The 10,353-nt window shown below is 45.1% G+C and overlaps 1 protein-coding gene across 1 annotated transcript; it reads left to right on the top strand.

Annotated features, from left to right (window-relative positions):
* Nucleotides 1-8,788: 8,788 nt before the first annotated feature.
* Nucleotides 8,789-10,134, top strand: LOC124683242 (60S acidic ribosomal protein P1-like). The gene is made up of 4 exons (XM_047217803.1): nt 8,789-8,856; nt 8,953-9,056; nt 9,145-9,268; nt 9,768-10,134. Exons 2-4 carry the CDS (start codon nt 8,988-8,990, stop codon nt 9,902-9,904), a joined length of 330 nt encoding a protein of 109 aa, XP_047073759.1. The 5' UTR covers nt 8,789-8,856; nt 8,953-8,987; the 3' UTR covers nt 9,905-10,134.
* The last annotated feature ends 219 nt before the right edge of the window (nt 10,135-10,353 follow it).

Below are 10,353 nucleotides of genomic sequence, written 5' to 3'. Positions count from 1 at the left end.
CAACCAATGAAGCTAACGGAACATTATTAGGATCAATATTAGTCCTATCATTCACAAGCATAGACATAATAGCATCAACCTTATCATTCAAGGAAGAGGATTCTTCAACGGAATTTACCTTCTTACCTTGTGGAGCTCTTTCCGTGTGCCATTCGGAGTAGTTGATCATCATATTATCAAGAAGCCTTGTTGCTTCACCAAGAGTGATGGACATAAAGGTACCTCCAGCAGCTGAATCCAATAAATTCCGTGAAGAAAAATTTAGTCCTGCATAGAAGGTTTGGATGATCATCCAAGTAGTCGATCCATGAGTTGGGCAATTTTTAACCAGAGATTTCATTCTTTCCCAAGCTTGAGCAACATGTTCAGTATCTAATTGTTTGAAATTCATTATGCTACTCCTCAAAGATATAATTTTAACAGGGGGATAATATCTACCAATAAAAGCATCCTTGCATTTAGTCCATGAATCAATACTATTCTTAGGCGAGAGATAGCAACCAATCTTTAGCTCTTCCTCTTAATGAGAAAGGGAACAATTTTAGTTTAATAATATCACCATCTACATCTTTATATTTTTGCATTTCACATAGTTCAACAAAATTATTAAGATGGGCAGCGAGCATCATCGAGAACTAACACCGAGAAAATTGCTCTTTCATAACAAGATTCGATAAAGCGAGGTTTAATTTCAAAGAATTCTGCTTGTAGTAGCAGGTGGAGCAATAGGTGTGCATAAGAAATCATTATTATTTGTGCTAGTGAAGTCACACAACTTAGTATTTTCAGCGTTGGCCATTTTAGCAACAGTAAATAAAGCAAACTAGATAAAGGAAATGCAAGTAAACTAATTTTTTTTGTGTTTTTGATATAGCAAACAAGACAGTAAATAAAGTAAAGCTAGCAACTAATTTTTTTGTGTTTTGATATAATGCAGCAAACAAAGTAGTAAATAAAATAAAGCAAGATAAAAACAAAGTAAAGAGATTGAGAAGTGGAGACTCCCCTTGCAGCGTGTCTTGATCTCCCCGGCAACGGCGCCAGAAAAAGAGCTTGATGGCGTGTATTTCACACGTTCGTTGGGCAACCCCAAGAGGAAGGTATGATGCGCACGGCGGCAAGTTTTCCCTCGAGAAAGAAACCAAGGTTTATCGAACCGGGAGGAGCCAAGAAGCACGTTGAAGGTTGATGGCGGCGGGATGTAGTGCGGCGCAACACCGGAGATTCGGCGCCAACGTGGAACCTGCACAACACAACCAAAGTACTTTGCCCCAACGAAACGAGTGAGGTTGTCAATCTCACCGAAGCTTGCTGTAACAAAGGATTAACCGTATTGTGTGGAAGATGATTGTTTGCGAGAGAAAATAGTAAAAACAAGTATTGCGGCAGATTTGTATTTCGGTATTAAAGAATGGACCGGGGTCCACGGTTCACTAGAGGTGTCTCTCCCATAAGATAAAAGCATGTTGGGTGAACAAATTACGGTCGGGCAATTGACAAATAGAGAGGGCATAACAATGCACATACATGACATGATAAGTATAGTGAGATTTAATTGGGCATTACGACAAAGTACATAGACCGCCATCCAAGCTGCATCTATGCCTAAAAAGTCCACCTTCGGGTTATCATCCGAACCCCCTCCGGTATTAAGTTGCAAAGCAACGAGACAATTGCATTAAGTATGGTGCGTAATGTAATCAATAACTACATCCTTGGACATAGCATCAATGTTTTATCCCTAGTGGCAACAACACAACACAACCTTAGAACTTTACGTCACTTCGTCCCAGGTGTCAATGCGGGCATGAACCCACTATCGAGCATAAGTACTCCCTCTTGGAGTTAAAAGTAAAAACTTGGCCAGAGCCTCTACTAGTAACGGAGAGCATGCAAGATCATAAACAACACATGTATAATAACTTGATAATTAACATGACATAGTATTCTCTATCCATCGGATCCCGACAAACACAACATATAGAATTACGAGATAGATGATCTTGATCATGTTAGGCAGCTCACAAGATCCAGACAATGATAGCACAATGGGGAGAAGACAACCATCTAGCTACTGCTATGGACCCATAGTCCAGGGGTGAACTACTCACACATCACACGGAGGCGACCATGGCGGCGTAGAGTCCTCGGGAGATGATTCCCCTCTCCGGCGAGGGTGCGGAGAGCGATCTCTGGATCCCCGAGATGGGATCGGCGGCGGCGGCGTCTCTAGAAGGTTTTCCGTATCGTGGCTCTCGGTACTGGAGGTTTCGTCACGGAGGCTATTTGTAGGCGGAAGGGCAAGTCAAGAGGCGGCACGGGGGGCCCACACCATAGGCCGGCGCGGCCAGGGGTGGGGCCGCGCCGCCCTAGGGTTTGGCCACCCCGTGGCCCCTCTTCGTCTCTCCTTCGGACTTACGGAAGCTTCGTGAGAAAATAGGCCCCTGGGCTTTGATTTCGTCCAATTCGAGAATATTTCCTTACTAGGATTTACGAAACCAAAAACAGCAGAAACGACAAGCGGCACTTCGGCATCTTGTTAATAGGTTAGTTCCAGAAAATGCACGAATATGACATAAAGTGTGCATAAAACATGTAGATAACATCAATAATATGGCATAGAACATAAGAAATTATCGATACGTCGGAGACGTATCACTATGCATGTTCGTCTTGTCTGAAGTAAGGGCGATTTTCATGATCAAATGGTTTGAGTATGCATATTGTTAGAGAAGAACATTGGGCCGCTAACTAAAGCCATGATTCATGGTGGAAGTTTCAGTTTGGACAATCAATCATCAATCTCTTATGAGAATTTTAACTGTTGTTGAATGCTTATGCATTAAAGAGGAGTCCATTATACGTTGTCTATGTTGTCCCGGTATGGATGTCTAAGTTGAGAAAAACCAAAAGCGAGAAATCCAATGCGAGCTTTCTCCTTAGACCTTTGTACGGGCGGCATAGAGGTACCCCTTTGTGACACTTGGTTGAAACATATGCTATGCTATGATAATCCATGTTAATCCAAGCTAATTAGGACAAGGTGCGGGCACTATTGGTATACTATGCATGAGGCTTGCAACTTATAGGTTGTTTTATACATAACACATATGCTTTATTACTACCGTTGACAAAATTGTTTCTTGTTTTCAAAATGAAAAGCTCTAGCACAAAAATAGTAATCCATGCTTCCCTCTGCGAAGGGCCATTCTTCTACTTTATTGTTGAGTCAGTTTACCCATTCTTTCTATCTTAGAAGCAAACACTTGTATCAACTGTGTGCATTGATTCTTACATGTTTACCTATTGCACTTGTTATATTACTTTGTGTTGACAATTATCCATGAGATATACATGTTAAAAGTTGAAAGCAACCGCTGAAACTTATATCTTCCTTTGTGTTTACTTTGAATTTATTGCTTTATGAGTAACTCTTATGCAAGTCTTATTGATGCTTGTCTTGAAAGTATTATTCATGAAAAGTCTTTGCTATATGATTCATTTGTTTACTAATTATCTTCATCATTGCTTCGAATCGCTGCATTCATCTCATATGCTTTACAATAGTATGATCAAGATTATGATAGCATGTCACTTCAGAAATTATCTTTGTTACCGTTTACCTACTCGAGGGCGAGTAGGAACTAAGCTTGGGGATGCTTGATACGTCCCAAACGTATCTATAATTTCTTATGTTCCATGCTACTTTTATGATGATACTAATATGTTTTATACACATTATATGTCATTATTATGCATTTTCCGGCACTAACCTATTGACGAGATGCCGAAGAGCCAATTGCTGTTTTCTGCTGTTTTTGGTTTCAGAAATCCTAGTAAGAAATATTCTCGGAATTGGACGAAATCAACGCCCACGGTCCTATTTTTCCACGAAGCTTCTAGAAGACCGGAGGAGATACGAAGTGGGGCCACGAGGTGGCGACACGCCAGGGCGGCGCGGCCCAAGCCCTGGCCGCGCGGCCCTAGCGTGTGGGGCCCCCGTGACGCCTCCTGACCTGCCCTTCCGCCTACTTAAAGCCTTCATCGCGAAACCCCCGATGCGAGAGCCATGATACGGAAAACCTTACAGAGACGCCGCCGCCGCCAATCCCATCTCGGGGGATTCAGGAGATCGCCTCCGGCACCCTACCGGAGAGGGGAATCATCTCCTGGAGGTCTCTTCATCGCCATGATCGCCTCCGGATCGATGTGTGAGTAGTTCATCCCTGGACTATGGGTCCATAGCAGTAGCTAGATGGTTGTCTTCTCCTCATTGTGCTATCATGTTAGATCTTGTGAGCTGCCTATCATGATCAAGATCATCTATTTGTAATCCTACATGTTGTGTTTGTTGGGATCCGATGAATATTGAATACTATGTCAAGTTGATTATCAATCTATCATATATGTTGTTTATGTTCTTGCATGCTCTCCGTTGCTAGTAGAGGCTCTGGCCAAGTTGATACTTGCGACTCCAAGAGGAGTATTTATGCTCGATAGTGGGTTCATGCCTCCATTAAATGCGGGACGGTGACGAAAGTTCTAAGGTTGTGGATGTGCTTGTTGCCACTAGGGATAAAACATCGATGCTTTGTCTAAGGATATTTGTGTTGATTACATTACGCACCATACTTAATGCAATTGTCCGTTGTTTGCAACTTAATACTGGAAGGGGTTCGGATGATAACTCTGAAGGTGGACTTTTTAGGCATAGATGCATGCTTGGATAGCGGTCTATGTACTTTGTCGTAATGCCCCGATTAAATCTCATAGTACTCATCATGATATATGTATGTGCATTGTTATGCCTTCTTTATTTGTCAATTGCCCAACTGTAATTTGTTCACCCAACATCCGTTTATCTTATGGGAGAGACACCACTAGTGAACTGTGGACCCCGGTCCAATTCTTTACATCCGAAATACAATGTACTGCAATTGTTCTTTCATTGTTCTTCGCAAACAATCATCATCATCCACACTATACATCTAATCCTTTGTTTACGAGCAAGCCGGTGAGATTGACAACCTCACTGTTACGTTGGGGCAAAGTAATTTGATTGTGTTGTGCAGGTTCCACATTGGCGCCGGAATCCCTGGTGTTGCGCCGCACTACACTCCGCCACCAACAACCTTCACGTGCTCCTACTGGTTCGATAACCTTGGTTTCTTACTGAGGGAAAACTTGCTGCTGTACGCATCACACCTTCCTCTTGGGGTTCCCAACGGACGTGTGTCTTGCACGCCATCAGCCGACCGGCCTGCCGGGCCAAGCGCCGGCCCACCCGGCCGAAACCGGCCCGGGCGCTCGTGCCGACCGGGCGGCATACTGGGGCTCTCGCGGCCTGGTCCGACCCAGGTGCCGGCCACCGTCCGGCCCGCCCGGCGCTGGCTCCGGCCCGACCGGGCACACAGCCGGCTGGGCCTCACACCCCAGCGCGGCCCACTCCAGCTCGCCCCGCGCGCTATCCGCCGCACAACGCGTCTGCTGCTCCGCCCGGCTGGTGGGCCGGCCCGACCGGGCTGCTGACCGGCCTAGCCGGCTGCTGCTCCGGTCGGCCGGCCTGGCAGCCTGTTGGGCCATTTTTTCCTGCGCGATTTTTGGTGTTCTTTTCTGTCTTTTTCCCCCAACGGGTATATTTGCTCCCTAGCTATAAATAGCTCTTTCTTCCACCTTGAGACAACTAGTTCTTCCCATTCTCTCACCTCCATTGTTGCCTTTGAAGAACTTGCTCTCTCTCTTGTCTCCCCCCATGATTCTTGCTCATTCTTGAGGGATCTAAGAGAGGAGATCTAGATCTACACTTCCACCAACCCATTTCTTCTCTAAGTGAGGGGAACTCTTTGGATCTAGATCTTGGAGTCTTTTGTTGACTTTCCCCATTGTTCTTCCTCTCCAATCTCATCCTAGCATTTGTTGTTTGGGTGGGATCTGAGAGTGAAGGATTTGAACACCTCTAGTGTTCTTGCTTTGCATCATTGCATAGTGTTGAGCTCTCCACCACGATTAGTTCGAGTGAGAGACCGTGAGCTTGTTACTCTTGGAGGGAGACCTCCTAGTTGGCTTGGCGGTTGGTGCTCCGGTGATCTCTTCAAGAAGATTGTGAAGAGGCCCGGGCTTCTCCTTCGTGGAGCTTGTGAAGTGGTTGTGGAGCTTGCCATCTCCGGAGCGGAGGAAAAGCTAACCATAAGGAAAGGGCCATTATCCTTCGTGGGTGTGGTTCGGAGAATAGGGTGAGCCTTCGTGGCGCGGGGAATCCTTCGTGGGACCTCCACTCCTCCAAACGTGATGTACCTTCTTGCAAAGGAAGGGAACACGGGAATACATCCTCGTCTCCGCGTGCCTCGGTTATTTCTATACCCGAGCTCTCTTTCCTTAGCTCTAGTTGCTATTGTTACACTTAATTGAGCTTAGCATATTTAGAGTTTGTGCTTGTAAATTAAACGATAGTTTAATTCCGCATTCTTACAAGACAAATCCATAAGAGTTTTTAATTACCTATTCACCCCCCTCTAGGCGACATCTCGATCTTTCAACTCGCAAGTTACAAATGTTTCCAACTGCAAAAATCATGTATCTATTTTCCAACAATATTACTCCATACCATTTGTTGTTTCGAGGAGGGGTGACCAATGGCCCAACTAGACTATATTGTATACTATGAGTACTCCTTATTCTTGAACCTTCTGCGATCAAGTTTGAACCTTCCTTAGTCGGCTTGGGCTCCCGGGCGATGTGGAGGGGTGAGAATGGTTTCACCATTCCCCATCCGCACTATTTATAGATAGAGATGAAGATGCGTGCGTCGCATCCTACTGTGGGAACACAAACATCACCACTGTTGGATTGTTGACCATGTCCTAGTGCCCTAATGGTGACTTTACCGTGAAGTATTTTACCATCTGAATTACCTAATTTGAAGCCAAACAAGGCGAAGCGCAAATTTCACCCCAAATTCCGGGTAAGTTTACCACTGTACATTTCAATAGAAGACACACCAATTCCGCAAAGCGACAATTGGAAGGAATATTCTATGAATCTAACCATTCAAATTAGGATTGAGGAAAAGATGAAGTTCTACATCATTGCAGGGCGGAAACCTTATGATTTTGGAACTCCTTCGAGATTTGTTGTTGATCCGCCCCGAAGACACAAGACGTAAAGAGAAGTGCACCCTAAGCTAGGCGGAAGAACATGCGGGATCTTGAAGAACTCCAGCGGCTACTATCGGGGATATGTTAAATAGGTATACCCACGACTTCGTCTCATACCGACAACCCCGGGTGACCCACAGATGGTGGACGGGCCTATGGCCTGACCGGTCAACCCAATGTTGTTTGACCAAGGTGGAAAGTCTAGCCAAGATACACAAGGCGGATCCATACCAACCTAGACTAGGTAGAATACTTAGATGTGCACGACAAGGTGTATTTCCTAATAGGATAGGACTTGTAGTGTTCATCTAGGACTCTTCCATCTAAACCCTAGATCTTAAATCCTTAGAGCTTTTGATGCACACTACAACACATAACCTCTCATTGTAATCACACATTTGTTGCCTTTATAGTGAATTATAGCAGCGGTTAGGTCTCACCACCATTGCAAGATCCGAAGCCGGTAACTTGTGTCTCACCGTCCCGGTGGCTCCCCGCATTACACACTACTTTCTCTCTCTCTATCTCTCTCCCTCTCTCTGCATATGTAATAAAAATGTAGAATCCACACTTAAAACTAATAGATGCTTATGCCACATGAAAACATAACTTTAGTCAATCACTTAATTGTGAGCCAAGTTACATGATAGCTGTAATGTACTTACCGCATGTGGATCCATCAAATAGGAAATCATTCCAACAATAACGAGCTCCTCTTCTTTCTCTTCCGACAAAAACTCCGAATTATAAAAAGTCCTATTATTTTTGTAGTTACCATGTCAGATGCCACACAACTAATCCGGTAGCCAAAACAGGGGACAGTTAAACAAATAAAAAAATCCTACTATATACAAACTCTCATGTCTTTACTCAAATTAGATTTTTTTTGTAAAAGATTAATATGAAGGTAAAAAACATGTGGCGGATCACGGTTCCTCGCCGGCGGGGAGTTTCCATTTTTATTTTAGTTTGCTTTTCGATCTCTTTTTGGGATGGTGAGGCGGCGGCTACATCCTGAAGTCAGAATAAGGTCCTCCCCGCCCTATCCTCGCTCCGGTGGTGCATCTAGCGCTGACGGAGGGCGTGTGGAGTTGTGTGCCCGTCGGATCTCCTGGGATCTGGTCGGTTTTCGTGTTTGTTGGTGTGGTTTCACGTCAGTCTCTTCCGATCTACGGTTGTCATCATTGGCGATGGTTGCTGCTCTGGTCCTTTGGGACCTTAGCACGACGACTTCCCGTCTGTCTACTACAACAAGCTCTACTACGACAAGCTTTGCCTGACTCCGGCGATGGAGGGGCGAGGACAGCGGCGCGCCTTCGGCTCGTGCTAGTGTTTGTAGTCGTCGCTAGGTGGTCCGAGTACCAATTTGTAATTTTCTTTACTTTTTGGATTATTTGTACTACTGTTGATGAGTATTAATAGATCGGTGGATTTCTCGCAAAAAAAAAAAAAGAAGGTAAAAAACATGATTCGTATAATTATTCCCTCGATAAACAGACGCAATACGCACACGGACGAAACAATGGGCCAATTCATCAAGGTACACCACATACGCACGAAAAGCCCACCCTACGACCCAGTCCAGCCCAAACTTCTACCGGGAAACCCTAGTACTCGCTATAAATTCCCACGCACTCCGCCTCTCCAAACCCTAGAAGCCAACCTTGCCTCCTGCGCCTCCACATCCGCCGCCTTCCCCACGGTAAGCGCCGCCGCCGCCGCCGCCGCCCTCGTCCACCGTATCCCCCGTCGCCGCTTTATCTAACCCTGATCTCGCTTTTCGTCTCCCTGCCCGCAGAGAACGCAGATCCGCCTCGGTGAGAATCCGTCGCCATGTCGTCCAGCGAGGTCGCCTGCACCCTTGCCGCCCTCATCCTCCACGATGACGGGATCCCCATCACAGTAAGTTACCCCTCACGATTTCTTCTCTTCTCCGTTCGTTTTCTCGGTTGGATTCGGTTACCTGATTACGTATTCCTCGTCGATGTAGTCTGAGAAGATCGCCACCGTCGTCAAGGCCGCAGGCATCAAGGTTGAGGCCTACTGGCCCGCGCTCTTCGCCAAGCTCCTCCAGACCCGCAGCGTCGACGACCTGATCCTCTCCGTCGGATCTGGTATACTTTCCTCCCTCTCGCACTGTTCGATGCGTGAATTGTTTCGGTCCTATGATCTGATTTATGTTGTACTGTGTCTAGATTCTGACCGTTAGGTTAATTGAATTCCGTTCAGCAGTTTGATTAGTCAATGCATCCATTAGAATCGTTCCTCCCATAATTGATTACTGTTAATTTAGGTCAATTTTATATGTAACACAAGCACTAGTATGTTTGTATCCGTAAATTTTGAGGAATTTTGTTGCCTGGTTACCCTGAGCTATAAAATTTAGTCGTTTAATGTTGCTAAATAAATTGTATTTGCCATGAGTTGTCAATGTATAACAGTTGCGTGGTTACTCTAATGAATTGAACGTTTATCAATATTATGATACGATCATACTGTGCTTGCTTATCATTTGGCATGTCGTAGTTGCAGTAGTAGTCTCCACATCTCAGATCCTGTGGTTGTCCATTGTTGCCCTTGTAGTAATAGTTGCTGTTGGTGTATTATCTGCAGGTGGTGGTGGTGCTGCACCTGCTGCCGCTGCACCTGCTGCAGGCGGTGCCGCAGCTGTCGAGGAGAAGAAAGAGGAGAAGAAGGAGGAAGCCAAGGAGGAGAGCGATGATGACATGGGCTTCAGCCTTTTCGACTAAGCAGTTCCAGTCCTGCTTTCATATGCGAAATCGCCTGTTAGGCTATAAGACTCTTATGTTGTTCCTTTAGATCAAAGTTTGGAGGATTTGATATGTCATGTTATTCTGAATTTAGTACCCTTGCAATGAGTACGTCGAACCTCCGTGGATGTGCTTGGTGTCCTATCCTAAGATGTGCTACTCGTTGAGTATCAGTGTTCAGATTAAGTCTCAAATGCTGTGTTTTCTGATGCTTTGTTGGTTGTTATTCAGCCAACTGCTTTTGTTAGTATTTTTCCTCTTTGCTATCTTGTCAAACTATGAAATTATTTAGTTATCATTTATGAACCTTTTGCTCTAGTTCGGCGTTGTTAGTCTGACTAGGGATGTGTTAATTGGTAGTTTGTCAGGGATGGACATTAACCGCTTTGGTTGTTGATTTTGCTAGCTAGTTTTGCGTTTGGGTCATC

This window comes from Lolium rigidum, chromosome 1 (assembly GCF_022539505.1).
Source record: "Lolium rigidum isolate FL_2022 chromosome 1, APGP_CSIRO_Lrig_0.1, whole genome shotgun sequence".
Taxonomy (NCBI): domain Eukaryota; kingdom Viridiplantae; phylum Streptophyta; class Magnoliopsida; order Poales; family Poaceae; genus Lolium; species Lolium rigidum.
Note: the sequence above shows the minus strand (reverse complement) of the source record. Positions and strands in the feature narration are given on the sequence as shown.